At 41.0% G+C, this 16,101-nt stretch overlaps 1 protein-coding gene across 1 annotated transcript in view; it reads right to left on the reverse strand.

The window, feature by feature from the left end:
- The window catches only part of necab2 (N-terminal EF-hand calcium binding protein 2), a 521,316-nt gene that overhangs the window by 434,202 nt on the left and 71,013 nt on the right, over positions 1-16,101 (reverse strand). Inside the window, exons 6-7 of the mRNA XM_044035771.1 lie at positions 7,782-7,918; positions 6,732-6,856 (exon numbers count right to left, since the gene is read on the reverse strand). Of these exons, the coding sequence (XP_043891706.1) occupies positions 6,732-6,856; positions 7,782-7,918 (262 nt within the window). The remainder of the gene's footprint in view (positions 1-6,731; positions 6,857-7,781; positions 7,919-16,101) is intronic.

The following is a 16,101-nucleotide window of genomic DNA, read 5'->3' on the forward strand; positions in this document are numbered from 1 at the left end:
GTCTCAAAACGTTTACGTTTGCCCCTCTCGGCCAACAGAAACGATGGAAGCGGACTCAAAAACGGAAGTGCTGGGTCTGTGGGAGCTCTGGTTTTCGTGGAACCCCCAACGCTGGAACTCACTCCCACTGGCTGGTCGCCAGGCACCAACTCTGGAGTCATTTAAATCAGTGTTGAAGCAACACTTGTTCCTGCAAGTCTTTGCCACCTGAATGTTGGTTTGTTTGTGTTTTTTGTTCTGATTTGTCTTTTCTTCTACTTGTACAGCGAGGGTTAAAATAAGGCAAAGGCCTGTCTTTATGGAGTCTACCATCTTACGCTGCCATGTTTCTTCAGGCATTTCATTATTTGAAGCAGACAAAAGTGGAACTCCAAACTGGATATATATTCTTTTTCAAGTGGACGAACACTTTTTGTGAGGCCACAATTGGCCTCACAGAGGATGAAGAAGTGAGAGGAAGTATTTAAATCGCTTAACTCTGCCCCCCTGAAAGGAGCCACTGTGTCACAAATATGTGAAGAAGACACGGCAGGAAGGACGAAAAAGACGCTGCTGCAGCAAGCACGGTAAATGCATTTAAATGAACAAATGCATGCACTTTAGCATTTGCTCTTTGTCTCCGGAGTGCCACTGCACTACGAGAAAAAAACAAAACAAAAGGGTACTTTAGTTATTTATGAACACAAGTCAAGTGACAGCACTTAAAAGGAGAAACTTAATTGTTGCACACAGCTGCTTCAAGCTCAAGTGCGTGACCTCTATCGCCCCCGGTGGATTCAGAGTAATTACCAGAAAAGCTGGAGTCTCTACATGGTCTTTCTACCAAGTTTTTCTCCTTCCCTGTCCAGTCACACATACAGAGAAAGAGAGAGGGAGAGGGTGAGAGAATTAACCTTTTTAATTCAGTACTTTGGTAAGTTGTCCAGGAAACTGCCACATGCAGTTATAAAATATCGTCAAATACGTACTCTGTTGTATTTACATCAGAATGTGTCACTAGTTCAAAATCGGCAGTGTATCACAGACGATGGAACGTCTTACGTGTTTTTTCGTATTCCCGTAGCAACCAGAATAGCTCACTCGCTCGCTGATTTGGACAAATAACGTCGAAAACATCCATTCCATGGAAGCTCAGCTTCTCTGGGAGTCAGTGGAGCAGTGGGTGGACACTGACACTGGGCTTCTGCATGATGATTGGAGGAAGTGTCTGAAAGGCGGAGCCAGTTATGCCTCAGTCCTGTGTGGATTTAACGAGGGAAGTCTGTAGACAAATAGCTGCTTGTTGTTGTGTGTTATTTGCTTGTTGATATATAGTCAATTTTCAGGATATATATGTAAATAAAAACACTATTATAGATTCCCTATTATATGTTATATGTTACATTACATTACATGTTATTTAGCAGACGCTTTTATCCAATGCGACTTACAATGGAATTGAGTACAATCAGCCAGGGGTGGAACTTGCGACCATTGCGACCATGATGTCTTTTGCACACAGGGTACCGGTCTTAACCACTGAGCCACTCCACCCCATATGTATGTATATATTATATGTACTTATATGTACTTACTTACTTATTATATGTTTCAAAGACCAGCAATTACAGCTGGTATTCAGGCAGTTGGTTGGAGGAGGCTGCATGAGGAGGCTGCACAATTCCGTTCGGTAAAAGCTAATATTGTGATCTTGATGAAAACAAAATTGTCCGACTTCATGTCCAGGTTTATTTTTAGCAGTAGAATTAACTTCTTTCATGGGAGACTCTTCATGAATCTTCTGCCTGTCTTTCAGTCACAAGAGTCATGTCTTGTAAATTAGTCTTTGAACATAAGTGTTGTTTGTCCAGACTGCATCCAGGAAACTTGGAGCTGCATGGTGCAGTGAACAGCAGCAGCAACAGTATTGTGCATCATTATTGGACATTCATATGCACGAAAAGCCAGCATCAGGGATTGTGACAAATACATGTCCAGGTTTATTTAAAAAAGTAGAATTTACGTACAACTGCACAAATTTGGTAGCGTTGCGTGGTTCTTCCACCTTGCCTGGTTGGTTGAGACATACAGGGTTCCCACACCTTGATTGGCATCAAAGTCAAGGACTTTCCAGGACAAATGACCTCAAAGTCAAGGACCTGCTGAAACAACTTTAGATGGGAGGGCAACTTGTAAGAGCTGCTTCGTCCCATGATGGCGTCCACTTTTATTGATTTGCAGCACGATCCGCATCTGGACAAGTTATTGTCCTTGGGCTCTTAGCCAAAGTCAGTCTTTGTCAAATGTCTTTGGTGAGAATTTTAATTTCCCAGGCATCACAATGTCATTTTCTCTCTTTTGCTTAACTTTACTTGCTCATTGTCCTGCATGGAATCTCATGTCAACGGTCGGAGAGAGACAGTGGACTGTGTCCACAACCCTGCTAGTAATTACGACCTCACGTTTGTCCTGTGTAGGCCTAGTCTACATACATCCAGCAATGCAGGGACTGAAACAGTAGGTGGCGTTGTTACAAAGAAGGGAGAAACTTTACCTAAATATCAACTCAACTTTCAAATTCACACACTTTCAAGGATTTCAAGGACCCGTGGGAACCCAGGCCATAAAATGCTTCACTCTGAGAGCGTTTAAAAAGTTACACACGACGGTTTTAAGTGAAAGGTAGTGGTGGATATTTATAGCTCTCATCATTTCCCCATTCATTCTTCCTCTTTACGTCATTTTCCCACTCATCTCCCACTCACTGCTTTGTCTTCTCTGCTCTTTTGTCTGTCCCTCCAAGCCCTCTCTCTCTCTGTTCCTCTGTGGAGAGACTGTGATCTTCCCACCAGAAAAAACACACACACATCTTCACACACTCTTCTCCATCTGCTATTAGGAATGAAAAGGGAAGATATCAAATCTTCAAGGTGATGTCACGCGTGTGACAGAGCCAAAGAGCCAAAGGTGGAGGAGAACGACGACGGAAGAAGAGAATGAAGAAAAGTGTGAGACTATTCATTCGTTTTGGGGGTGGTTGAGCAGCAGGATGGGGAGAAGAGGGGGAGGGAGGAGAGGTAGATTCGGGGAGTCATTAATCAATCGACTTATCCTGACTCAAGACAAAGCACAGCTGACATGAAGGTCCTTGGCTGTCAGAGCTACTTTACCGCCTACAGTATCAAACACAAGGAGGAGGAGGAGGAGGAGGAGGAGGAGGAAACTGAGACAATAAAAAGGACGATTGTGAGTTTGACAAATTTACGTCTTAGTTTGGAATCAGGGTGAATCTAAATTTAAGTGACATGAAATATTGTTTCTCTTGATGATCCATCCATCCATCCATCCATCTATCATCTACCACTTTATCCTCCACATGAGGGCTGCTGGTGCGAATCCCAGCTGTCATCAGGTCACATCTGCTGTTAAACCATGGACAGGTCACCAGTCTATCACAGGGTCAACACACAACCATTCACTCAGGGACAAAACAATAAAAGCCCAATTCATTGTTGCGGGGGACAATTAACAGTATTTCAGAGAGAAATTCTTGTTGGCATAAAAATGCAGTATACAGTATGTTTATAATTAGCACAGCTGGTATTGTGCCTTCAATTAACTATTTAAAATTATTAATTTGTCTTCATAATGTTGTTTTGGACATGTCAAGAGGCAAACAACCATTCACTCTCACTCTCATATTCCAAATGTGTCCAAATTTCTTTTTTTTCGGGTCTGTTTTATGAGTTTTTTTTTCAAGATTTAAAAAAAACCAAAAAACTTCTGCACGATTTTTTTTCTCAGGTTTGTTTTTACAAGATTTTTTTCTCAGGTTTGTTTTTACGAGATTGTTTTCGGGTCTGTTTTTTTTCGCTCCGGAAAAAACACCTGAGGGTCACAAGGGCGCTGGTGCCAATCCCAGCCGACCCAGAGAAAACTCACATGTACACACGGGGGGAACATGCAAACACCACCGGGACCTGGACATGAAGCAGCAGCCTTCTTTCTGTGAGGCAACAGTGCTAACCACATGCTCCCCAGTGCGGGGGTTGTATTAAGTAAATTTAGTAGTATTTTTGATATTGATATCGACATTTACATTGACATTTCACTACAACTTTTTACATTTGCTAATGATAATGCTGTGTATAAAATATATTTTTTAATAGAATGATAACGTAACCGTTAAGTGTTTTAATGTGTATGACAACAATTATAACTTATCATATTTAAAAACCTTTTTTATTTCCTCTTCTTTGCCTTGAAGCTCCATGTTTAGCAGATGATGTTATTAGTTTGTTATGAATGAAATGGTGCAGTGGTTCAGTTAATGCTCGGGTTCAGAGTACACAGTCATTAGCAGCAGTTTTTCTCTGAGGGCCATGTTGTTATTATAGAGCCACACTTTTATAAATAAAGCAGTGTGTCACTGTCACCGGACTCCTGATATCATATCGTCTCTATCGAGACATCTGTGTCAGGGTCGAGAGCCGCAAACCCTGGAAAGTATCATTTAAAAGCCATTTAGCTCGACTAAAGAGAAAATAGGTTTTATTCTGTTCTCGCCACAGGAAATCAATCATTTCAATGAGCTCCACTTCTGCTGCTTTCATTGTGTTCATTTAATGTACTGTAATACTTGCATATTAAATTCACCAAAAACTATGTTTTAAGGCTCTGTTTTAGAGAAAAAAATGTTCAGGTCTGTTTTTAGGGCAAACATTTTTACAAAAAAAAATTGGGTTTGTTTTAACGAGATTTTTTTTTCCAGGTCTGTTTTTTTAGGAAAAATTTTTTCGGGTGTTTTTACCAAATTTTTTTTTTTTTACAGAAAAAACATTTCAGGTGTGTTTTTACGAGATCTCGTAAAACATTCTTTTAGAAAGTTTGGTGAATGCAATGCTTCCGTTTCTGTTCCGTGATTTATTTTGCATCATTAATATGTTTATAATGTGACGTACACATCGTTCCATAGCAAAACAAGCACTTTTTCTGTGAAATATCATCATGATGGTTTATTGTGTTAACTCATATTGTCCACTCACTACTGAACAGTGTGCATATGTCTAGAGACCGCCCCCCTCGTGATCAGACTAGATGTTCATAAGCGTTTGATGTTTAATGTTCACCTAATCTGGCTCTGCCACAGGATTAAGTGGATTTTTAAAATCATTTTGTGGACCAAACAACTAATCGATGCATCAAGAAAATAATTGTCAGATTACACGACTGTGAAAATAATCAGTGGTAGCTTTGTCTTTTACCCTTTTCACGTGTGTCTATTTATTCCTCTTTTAGCTCCGTGTAAAAGATCACTCTTCTCCTTTCACAACATTTATGGACACACTCTTACAGGACGAAGAGTGAAGCGCTCTGTGGCAGCCTGCTGTCAGAAACACAAAGCTGAGTGAGAATTAAATGTCATCACTCTCCTCCCATCGGACTGTAATGTCAGCGGCTTTGCATTTACGCGAGATGGATGGAAACCATGTCAACACTTAGCAACAGTCGCCTCACGACGAGATTGACCGTAAATCACAAAATCCTGTTGAAGATGACTTTTATTTTACAAGCTGAGTGTTTTATGTTCATGTCTGTGCTAAAATGAGTCAAGTGGCCACACACACATCTGGCCTTGGTATTTATTTATGAATATGTGTTGTAATACACACTTTCACTGTGTGTTTGTTAGTTATAGACAAAACATACACTGTAAAAAAAACTTGTAATATTGAGAATGCAAAATGGCAAGAGTACATATATCACAAAACATTGTATAGTTGTACTGTTCTTATTATTGAGTGACTGTAATTAGGTCTACAGGTTTAGATCATATGGAAGATTAGTAGTGACACAAACCCAAACAAACCTTGTAATCTCAGAATTGTGACTTTTTTCTCAGAATGTTGACTTTAATCTCAGAAGTGACTTTTTCTTTAATCTCAGATTTGACTTTAATCTTAATAAATTACTTTTTCCTTTAATCTCAAGAATTCATCTTTTTCTTTAATCTCAGAACTCTGACTTTAATCTCAGAATTCTGGCTTTTTCTTTAATCTCAAAGTTGTGTTTCAGTCTGATCTGACCTTTTAGGCGTCACGCTCAAAGAAGTGACTGACTCAAGCGTCGCTCTCTGCTCTTTCACACTTTCATGACTTGATAATTATTTTTCAGATTTATTTCTAACCATTACCGTCACAATATAGCCTTAAAGCGTGCGTCTGCGTCTTAAGAACGTTATGATTATTTATATGTTATTTAGACTTAATGGCTTTTTGTCCCAATGAGGAACACAAACCCACAAATTTACCCGCGCTCAACATGAGTTATACCACACACTGTACACACACACACAGATTTTAGAGATGCGTATATTTACCAGCTGTCTGCCTTTGCCATCTGCTTACAAAGTCATAACCACAATTCTTCCCCCCCCCAACCCATTTATCTGAGCTCTCCTCTCCTGGCCACCACAGAAAAGTTGCACCGGGCCTGTGCAGGTGGCTGATTGAGGTGCTTTACCCCGGGGGAATAAATTGCATGTGTGTGTGTGTGATGTGTAGTGGATATACAAACTGCTGAGTGGTAGTCAAACTTTGATTTCTGCTCACCCAGGATGATCTACACTCACAAAAGGCAGAGAATATGATGCTAATCATACAAGTATGTGACGGACGACCTCCAACCATAAAATCAGGACTGTGTGTGTGTGTGTGTGTGTGTGTGTGTGTGATTGTGTGTGCGTTTGTCACCTGAAGCAGTGTTAATGGTCCTGACAGCTTCCCTGGCACTGACTCTGTTGTTGGGAGGATAGTCGGGGACAGTGTTTTCGTAGCGTCTCTCGGGCACTCGTGGACTCACCTTGGCGGGTGGATGACTGGAATGAGAGACGGATAATTAGAAGAGAAAGTGGGTGTGGCACAGAATTTTGAGGACTGTGCCAGTTTCAGCTGACATAGGTCCAAAGTTTTTGAATTTTCTAGATATCGCAAACAGTCTACGAGTTACGGTAAGGAGAAGTACACGTGCCAAATCCGACAGCAAAGTCACAGAAGGCATAAAACGAAGGTTGTGTTTTCATTGTTGCTTGATATTAAGTTGTGGGCCCAATTTTATCAATTGGGGGTCCACATGTGGCCCGTGGGAGGCCCAATTGTTGGTCCTCAAAAAGCTACAAAAACAAGAACACAAGCGCACACACACACACGATCATGCAGCATAGGAAGTAAGTAAGAAGAATATAGACATACTATAATAGTAAATATTAACATTAAATGACATGTATGAGCTGTTTTGTTGTTTTGTCATTATTATTTGCATACGTTTTGCATTTTGCATCATAATTGTGTTATTATTGTGAAGTAAACATCGATCCATGTCAAAACCAACACTTTTAATTCTGTGAAATTTGGACACTCAGGTCGTTTGAGTTTGACATCCCTGGTTAACCATGGAGTGAGTGAGGACATTTTGGGGGTTAAGACCTGGTTTTAGGGTTAGAATTGGCTTCAGGTTAGGGTTAGGCATTTAGTTGTGATGGTTAATGCTAGGGTAAGGGACAAGGGAATGCATTATCTCTCAGGGTCCTCACTTCAAATGCAGCACACACTGGTGTGTGTGTGTGTGTGTGTGTGTGTGTGTGAGCGACAGATGTTTTAACCATAGAAGATTTGTGCCTGAAACACTGCCTGGTTTCAAATTATGTCTGCTGACAAGCAGAGTTTTACACATCATGCCATGACACATGTGCACAGTCATGCACACACACACACACACGCACGCACACACACACACGCACGCACCCTGATTGGCTGTGCTGTTCATCGATGGCATCCACGGCGCTCTCCACAGAGTTCAGAAGAGACTGGATCTGATTGGCTGATTCCTTCAGGAGGAAGCGTGTTACAAACTGCTCCACGTTGGTTCCTCTCTCATACACCTGGGGGAAACAGAACAGAAAAAGAAAATCCATTGTTATAAAACTGTGTACTGACATTTCATTAACAAAATCTGCATAAAAAAGAAAATGTGCTAACGGCTGAGCTTAAACAGAGCAGATGGACAAAGTAATTAAAGCATTCAGCGCTGGACTTACACTCCCACTGACGCTGGTACAAACCAGAATCATTACAGAGTCAACAAATGTCAATTAAACACATTCCCACAGGTGAAAGACCTTTTAAAACCCAGGATTAGACAAGTTATTTGACCAGTGGGAATTCTCCCCTGCTACTCACTTCTTCCCTTTCTCTGTTATCATGTGACCATTGTAGATCAGGGCTAGACAATTATGATTTAAGGAGGTCCGCAGCATCATCGCGTTTAAGATGAACACAGCGGTAATTCAATGCCATTTAAACAATATTTCATTTATTTGGAGCCTTACTGGCGAATTTAGTGGGTGACTTTTGTCAATTGTATTTGTATGCTTGGTTTGGTCGTGGCGTTTCACATTCCCACTTTTAACCCCAACATGTAATTGCCGCCAAAACTAATTAAAACTCAATGACAGAGTTTGGGTCGGCCTATTACTGACCCCTGTTGCAGGACATTATCTGTCACCTTGACAACATCCTCACTTAACATTAAAGATATGTTAATTGCTGATGATAAAAATCCTTAAAATGTTCCTTCATTAACACATTTTCAGAACTACGTTCCCTCTCTCCGTCCTTTCCTCTTCCTCCTCTTCTCTTACCGAGACTTTCTTGAGTCACTGATCAGACTTTCGCTTGAAACTTTGTACCAACCAGGCATAAACCTATTTGTCTAAGATTTAAGGCTATCGGGTTATATAGTTCTGGTTCGGACTCAGCAGGAAACGGATGAGGCTCAACAGAATTATCACCCAGGTCTTCTCCTTAAACACAAAAGCAGCCCATTAATCAGCTAAGTTTCCAGTTGTCAGCATCGCTCAGCGCTCGACTATAACAGCACTGACTCACGTGGACAAACTCAAGAGAAACTCAACAAAGTGCAGCTCTCACAACATCCACCTCCACGCCTATTGATCTGCCTGTAATCAAGTGCTGCAATAAGCAACCTGAAAGTGGGAAACATATTCAATTAACCCTGGAAATTTGACGTCCTCTAACCCTGAAGGCGACTGACAAAAAAAGAAAAGAAAAAGAGAAGTGACATCTAGACGACAGCTTGGAAGCAGGAGTCCCTGCGCTGAGGCACTGACTGTGGCAGATAAGACGGGAGCTCCTGCTCTAACTCTGAGGACCTTATCTGCCACCTTTTTAATTATTTAGGGAACTGAGAGCTAAAAACGTCCTCCCTGAACAGTGACTGCAAAATCATAAAGCTTAGCGACTGTAACGATGGGGACATCAGGGCCTGTCTGGCTTTGGACTCCAGTGCATTTTAATGCAGCGGTGTTTACGTATACTAAACTATCTGTACTTAAAGAATGGATGGTGTGTGTTTATTTAAATTAAAAGAAAATCTGACCTCAACAGCAGGGTCAACCTGGACCTTTCTGTTTACATCTATCTATCTATCTATCTATCTATCTATCTATCTATCTATCTATAGAATAGCTAAAACATAGGTTAAAGTTAGCTAAAATTCTAGCTAGCTAGATAGCTGTTTGTTTAGCATAAATCTTACACACGAAACCCCCTAAATGCTGCAGTAAATATGCCAGGCCTGTGCGTGGCGCTGTAGCCCTGCTGTAGTCCTGGAGAAGAAGACGTTGAGAGCATCTTTAGAATAAGTTTACACTACAATTTATACATTCACGACAGGGTATACAAGTTATCATAAAGCGAACAGACCAACCAAATCATGACATCAATGTTTTCCCAAAATAGTGTATTGGTTGTCTACACACAAACAAATTTGAGACTTTTCCCAAATAGTGTTTTCAGGGCTCCCAAAATGCTAAAAATGCAAAAAAAACAAAAGAAACCTGGACTCTTCTTTGTGTGAATGGTCTCTTAAAACGCAAGACTGATAGGATTTGATGCAGCTCCATGTTTGGTTCTTATGTGTCTGAAACAGAAGTTATCCTGCATTAAACCAACAGATGAGCAAGTTTTCTTGTTCAACGGTTGTCTTGTCTTCTCCTTCAGTAATTCTTGATGCAGCGCCGCCTCAGGCGAGGAGGGGAATATGTTATTCAAAGGTTTCGGGTTTGTTTCACTGAAGTGCGACAGCAAACTCGAGTCCCCAATCGAGTTAAAGGTTAAGGTTTCTGGAAACATTAAGGGTGAAAATGAACTCTCAGACTGTGTTAGTTAGGTATGGTCATAATTGACAGAGTGCGTCCTTTGGAGAGAGAGAGAGAGAGAGAGAGAGAGAGAGGAGTCAGTCGGTCATGTCAGCTTTTCTGTCAGAAGTCACAGTGTGGTGATTCAGGGAGACAATTAAGGTTCCTGTGCAGTCAGCCATCCTCCGCTGCACTCTAATCAAAGACAAACGCTCCCGCGAGACACAGAATCACACTGGCTGCATTGACTTCCATTATTACAGTCAATGGCTTTTACTCAGGCACACGCATGTACACACACACACACAAGCATGCACCTCTATTGACTTGGTAGAGGAGGCTCTTCCTTATGAGCTCATGTGCGGAACCGTCCCCGTCAGCTTCTTCTGGTTTTCATGAGCATCATCAATGCAAAGCATAAAACACATTAATCTTAAATAGCAGCCAATAAAAATGCACTTAAATGATAGAACTGAGGGCTGCAGGTCCTAACAGAGACACTGATGATTCACTAATGACTATCACGCTGAGAGTCAATTACCAAAGTGAGATTCTTATCCGTCTGTGCATGTTCTCTGTGTGTGTGTGTGTGTGTGAGTTTTCTCCAGTTTCCTCCCACAGTCCAAGACATGTGGATTTGGGGATTAGGCAAATTGGACTCTAAATTGACCGTAGGTGTGAGAGTGAGAGTGAATGGTTGTTTGTCTCTATGTGTGTCCCCGTGATGGACTGGCGAAGTGTCCAGGGTGTGACCCCACTTTTCATCCCTCTGTCAGCTGAGATTGGCCTTCATGTGGAGGAAGATGGATGGACGAATTCTTATCTGAATACATACAAATGACAAACTAAAAAAGTTGACTGAAAAAATGCTGATAAAAGACTTCCATGTGTGTTCTTTTTAATGAAACACAGATCCAGAGGAGCAAAAATGAAATTGCTATTTAGGCAAATTCTTAAAAGGGACTAACTAAACTTGTATTTGTATTATTTTTGTTGTGTTAAAACTTTTGAAGTCAGTGCAGAAGTACCTTAAACCTGCATTCTCTTCAAAGGTAATAAGAGGATGCACAGATGGGACAAACTATAGCCTACATCCCACTGGAAGTCAGTAAACATGGTCTGAATCTCTAGTCTCTAAGATCAGTTTTTGAAGTTTTGTTCCATTCTAGACAAAATCAGACAATACAATTAGAGTGGACACCAGTGTGATTGAGAGCTGGTGTCGTCCAATAGGAGCCTGGTTAAAGCTGACTTCTGTCACTTCCAGTTTCTAAACGTCGACATGGTAAATGGTGATTCTGGAACATTTGGTTTGTGTGCAAGTCTTTGAGGAAAGTCTAATTCTCACTTGATTCTTTGCATCAGTGAACATTTGTGGTTAGTTTTAAGGTCTTTTTCAAAGCAGCACGACGTCCATGTTCGAAATTATGATCGCATAGATGATGAAGCAGATACTGTGTGATTGACAGCTAGTAAAGTCCTCTACCTATATCACGATTAAACCAACACGGTGTTTGTGCAATATATATGAAAAAAACCATTAATTGGTGATTTATCTGAGGAAAATATCTGTATTTTGTAAAACTGCTATGATGATTAGTCGCATATTGTGAAAAACCACAACAATTTCAACACTACAGTGTCATCTTTGTATAAGATGTTGAGATCAGCTGGTGCTGCCTTTGTGTACATTGTACATTGTGTGCAGTACTTCAGTACTCACAGCATGAATTATGGGAGTTGAGTTGTCCTGTGTGTGTAACATTAAGAAGGGTTAACTGGTAGAATTAGAATATACTACCCATTAGTGTGTTTGTATAACCAGTTAAGAATTTAAATTCTTTGGAATGACTATCTCGCTTACTAGCATGTTTTTACAGCGGAACAAATATTCTTTCTGGTATGTGATCCCCGACACACGTTAGGAAGGAATGGGTGAGTGCTGGAGACTCTGCAGTCTTACCATTTTCTCACACACTGGGCCTTTAACGTATATGACATTTCGGAACACACAAGAGTGAGGAATTCCCTCGTATGGAATTGGGAATTGAACAGCACAGCTGTTTTATTAACAAGGAGATTTAGAGTAAAAGTTGGAGTCCTGATAGATGACAGCGGGGAAACGCTCGCGGGCAAAAGCTGAGACAGTAATAAAACGTGTTGGATAAATTGGTTGTTCTTTTATTGTCAGAGGAAAAGCCCTTGGCAGCTGGCATCCAACCGCACATACAAATCACAGACACCAAATGTGACGCCTTAAATGTCTGTGCGCATACATTTTATTTGCAATTGTCAAGGGAGTCACAGTGAATTACCCCCCAAGTCTCCAGCCATATTAGAGTCCTGTGTTACATTCATATTATTTGTAACTTCTTGCTTTACAATGACAAGAGAATGTATGCAAACCATATGAACCCCAATTTAAATGTTTCTTGTCATCACAAGTACACAAGTATTACATCTGTGTGGGGTTGGTGGGAACAACGCAGTGTGTTGAATGGATTTGTACCGATTTTCTGTGAAAATGATTCTCGTTTCAAATGGAAGTTCTGGATAATATTTTACTCAGAGAACCTTCTGGGTGGAACTGAGTTGCTCCGGCTTTTTATTTCAGTTGATCAATCTCCACAAGAGCTCGTTTAATCTGCTGCCATTAAATGTCCAGCAGTGCAATGTTTTTAATTTGCTTTGTTTGCAGCAGCAGGACTTGAATCACCTTCATGTTTGCTGTTGCTGTCATTTTGCAGCAGTTTTTTATGGAAATGTACAGATTTTCTGTAATAATGACAATAAATATAGCTTCAAGTGGCAATATCAGGTCCTTGCACCCCCTCCTGCCCCACCATCTCATTTGTGCCTCTTCAAGGCAGGAGTGTTATAAATCATAGCAAGTTCGGCTCTGATCAGACCTTCTACAGTGGAGTTATTACAATTTCATGTTTTTTGCAAAATCTGCCGCAACTTTGACGCCCCCTAGCGTTTGCACTGTGTGATGTTAAGTGAAGCTTTTGATAACGTTTAATCCTTATGTTGTTCAGAGCGACATGACTAAATTTGAAGTTGATCGCAGTTAAGCTCTGGGAGGAGTTCATTGAAATATCAAATATGCAAAATCGCAGAAATTGGCCCCCAATCGCTGTTCAATCTTCAGCCAGTTATTTTATTAACCTGTTTGGGGGCGTGGTATTTTCGGGAGATTTCGGGAGCCTTCTGGGTGGAATGTTTAGCAAGGAAAAAAACCTGATTGTGTTCCAGCTTTTTAATTTTATCCGATCAATCTCCACAACAGCTCGTTAAATTTCCTCACATTAAATGTCCAACAGTTCGATGTTTTGAATTTGCAGCAGCAGCAGGACTTTAATCTCCCTCACGTTTGCTGTTGTTGGCGTTTTGTTGTGTACTGCTATAAATACCGTTTACTGTTAATGACCTCGACTATGACAGCTCCAGTTGTTTAATTTGTCTTGAACACCGTTTCACGGCGATCTGAATATTCTTTCCTACACTTATTACAATAAGGGATCTCTTTACTTGGCCGCTTCGTTGATTCTCTGATTGCAGCAGCTGTTGCTGCACTTTTTACTTTGGCTCAGTTCTGTCTTCACTCTCTCGCCACATCTGTGACTTTTCAAAATATCCTGAGAGGTTTGTGAAAAACACCTTAGCGCCAGTCTGTTACGTACGCTCAGTGATACGGAACATTCTGCCAACTCATCTGCTAACGTTACTGTGATTACAAGTTTAAAAACCTATGAAATGCTACGTTTTATTTGCAGAATGTTGTCCTACTTTCAATTAACATTCATTTTTTCTGTTTTCAGTTCAGTTTACTAATGAGTAACTCCACTTTTTGCCCCCATTCACACTCTGGTACATACAGTAGAACAGTAGTTCTGGTTTTTACCACTAGAGGAAACTGGCATACCACTGAGACCCATGGACAATTTAAAGACATTTCTAAACTCTGCAGACATAAACTGATGTGTGTGTGTTTACAACACAATCACACTTAAAGGAATATTCACCGATTTACATTTAGCTTTGTGTTACTAGAATAGGGGTAGTATTTAGGAAAATTGTGCTTCCCAACCTCAGTTTCCCCTGAGTTGAGAAATATCTTCATTCTTGTCTTTGTGACGTGCCCACCAATGAGCTCACTTTAAGATAATTAATATGTTTAAAAAAACAAACACTCGATTGGGGGCCCCCTGGTGGCCAGGAGGCCCTTAGTTCACTTATACCTCGGGCCGGCCCTGGTAGTCATCATGGTTTGGTGGGATTTGTTGAGGGTGGGGCATGGTGTGATTTCAAAAAGGGAAACTTATGCGACAATGAAACAGAAATTTTTACCATAGGTGACGGAATAGAAGAAGAAGAAGAAGAAGAAGAAGAAGAGGCTGGATTTACTTTGTATCAAACATGTTTCCCCGCAGGCTGCCGTGTCCTCTGTACCTCCACTTCCACAAACACTTCCACAGCATCACACATACAACATAAAAGTTGACTTTTTTCTCTTCACTGTAGTAACACACACACACACATACAAACACGATCGCGACCAAATAAAACAGCAGTCTAAACTTAAATTCACTACATTCACTAAAAAAATAAAAATAATAATAATAAAAAGTTAATTGCTCTTGGGGGGCCCCCTGTGGTCACAGGGCCCTAAGTGGCCGCTTAGTTCACTTATACCTTGGTCCGGCAGTGGTTGGGAAGCACACTTTTTCAAAAATACTACCCCTATTCTAGTAATACAATACGGTGAAGTATCCCTTTAATGCTTGAGATTTCATGATTTCGTAGAAAGACGATAGATGAATATAACCACAGTATATTTTCAGTCAAATCGATGAATACATTCATTGTGTAACAGCTTGTTGTGGCAACTGGTTAAACATCATCGTGCTAATTTGCCAAATCCACTCCAACGGCGGTGAAAACACAAACAAATCTGCAGGAACATTCAGTTCCCCGTGAAAAGTTCACGGAACTTCTAATTCCTTGGTAACTTCTTATTTACTGTCGTCTCTATGTTCCAGCGGCTCATCCTTCAAAATGCACAACAAATTGGGACAAAGCAGCCGACACAGATTGCAGCTAGAGACCCACATTAGGTGCGAGTGGATCCCTGGGGCAGTTACCCACTTTTCTGGCTGCAGCTTTCAGGTTCTGTGAATCAGGGAAACCAGCAAAGAGCAGGAACAACCAGAGGGTCACCTGATTCAGGAAAAGCAGGGGGGACTTTCAAGCTCCACCGTGTTTCCCCCCCTCTTTCATTCTTGTATGTACATCCTCTCTCTCTGTCTCTCTCTCGGTCTCTCTCTCTGTCTCTCTCTCTGCTGCTGAACATTTCCCATGGGCCTGGGCTTCAGATAGAAAAGCTGTAATCTATAATTCACACAGATCACTGACCGAGGAGGAGAAACACCATCAACCCTCCGCTGGCTCCCACGAAAACAGAGCAGTGATTAGCTACAGTGGAGATCACTGTGTGTGTGTGTGTGTGTGTATCTATTCAGATTAATGTGTGTTTTCTGTGTGTGTGTGTGTGTGTGTGTGTGTGAGTGAGTTCAAGGCAGGAGGAACAGGAGCGTGTTCTTGCGGTGATTGATGATGTGATGATTTTTTTACACATAACTTCAGGCTCTATATTTGTATTGCATGCATTTTTCACACATTTACCAAAAGGCGTCACGTGAAATAGCGCACACATGTAGGGCGACACAAGCCAGAGGAGGCAAATGACGTGAAGTAATTGACCGCGTGTGTGTGTGTGTGTGTGTGTGTGTGTGCAACTGTTTCAGGTCTCACGTAAAAATATTTCTTCTCATCTTCTCGAGGTTAACAACAAATATCCTCATTACCATCCACCTACGCATTTGCATACATGTGTAGGGCAGCTC

Source organism: Solea senegalensis, linkage group LG10 (genome assembly GCF_019176455.1).
Source record: "Solea senegalensis isolate Sse05_10M linkage group LG10, IFAPA_SoseM_1, whole genome shotgun sequence".
In the NCBI taxonomy this organism is placed as follows: Eukaryota; Metazoa; Chordata; class Actinopteri; order Pleuronectiformes; family Soleidae; genus Solea; species Solea senegalensis.